Raw genomic sequence first — 1,156 nt, 5'->3', positions numbered from 1 at the left:
AGCTGGACTACCACCACAGAAGTTTTTTCTTTCAGTCAATTACAACCGACTCCAGGCTACTTTGTTAAACTATCGATCTCTTAAGGAACAAGTATAACGAAAATGCAATCGCTGGAAGAGTGGGAGTCCCGTAATTATTTGTACAATCCACGGGTGGTCGAACCTTGGTTTATTCTTTCGCTATTTCAACCATCTCGAGGACTCATCCAGTCCCCAACCCTCTTTATTTATAAGTTGCAACAATGATGAATAGGTTGCAAAACAATGTGTGTGTGTGATTTGTCTCTTGTTTCTTCCTTCCTTCCATGTCTACCACAAAAACGTTTAAGTATATATATATATATATATATATGTGTGTATTTTTTTGAATTTTTATTTTGAAGAGGTCCTTCTCGTTGATCATCGAAGCTTGGCATAAAATCCGGAATGGACAGGCACATGGTAAGTTATTTTACTTGGAAATTATTGCCGAGGCGGCGGGTGGGAATTCTCACACCCGCCTCCTCTTCCAGCTACTACTATAACACATTACACTTCGTCAGGGCTGCTTTTCACGATACGCTCTCCTCTCTTTCATGCTTCTGTTCTCTCTCCCTTTTGACCCCTTCACTCTCTCTCTGACCCCTCTCCCTCTCTCTCTCTCACTGTCCATCTCTCTCTTACTCACGCACAAACTGTCTGTTAGCAAGCCTCGTGTGTGTGTAATATCCATCTTGAATCGTTGCCTGACTCGGTTAAATGAATGAGATGCTGAGTAGTGTTGTTGAGTAGTAAATAAACCCATACGAAACGTTGGGGGATTGTTTAGCACCCGGCAACTGTAATCCAGCCATGACCACGCTGTATATTTTCTTTTTGTTGCCTAGTACGGCGAAAGTAAAGAATATGTACACCCGGTGTTTAGGGGTGAGGATTAGGGTTTTTGTTACGCCGAAAATGGGTGGTGTACGTATTCTTTACCTCCGATGCCTAGTATATCTAGGACTATAGCACGTTTTTGTGTTTGAAAGACAAGTTTTAGGTTAATGAAAATATTTTTCTTGAAAGGAAGAATATATTTGGTAATTGCTTTTAGATCCAAGACACAGCTTTGTTGGAGTTAGAATATTCCAACTTTTAGGTTTATGTACAATCTGTCTCTATATGTTGTGTGTAT

At 40.4% G+C, this 1,156-nt stretch overlaps 1 protein-coding gene across 1 annotated transcript in view; it reads left to right on the top strand.

The window, feature by feature from the left end:
- The window catches only part of LOC106868910 (delta-like protein 1), a 40,565-nt gene that overhangs the window by 7,027 nt on the left and 32,382 nt on the right, over positions 1–1,156 (top strand). The window contains exon 4 of the mRNA XM_014914370.2: positions 384–441. Within this exon, the coding sequence (XP_014769856.1) occupies positions 384–441 (58 nt within the window). The remainder of the gene's footprint in view (positions 1–383; positions 442–1,156) is intronic.

The sequence above is a fragment of the Octopus bimaculoides genome, chromosome 6, assembly GCF_001194135.2.
Source record: "Octopus bimaculoides isolate UCB-OBI-ISO-001 chromosome 6, ASM119413v2, whole genome shotgun sequence".
NCBI classification, from domain to species: domain Eukaryota; kingdom Metazoa; phylum Mollusca; class Cephalopoda; order Octopoda; family Octopodidae; genus Octopus; species Octopus bimaculoides.
The sequence above is the reverse complement of the archived record's forward strand: the minus strand, read 5'-3'. Positions and strand labels throughout refer to the sequence as shown.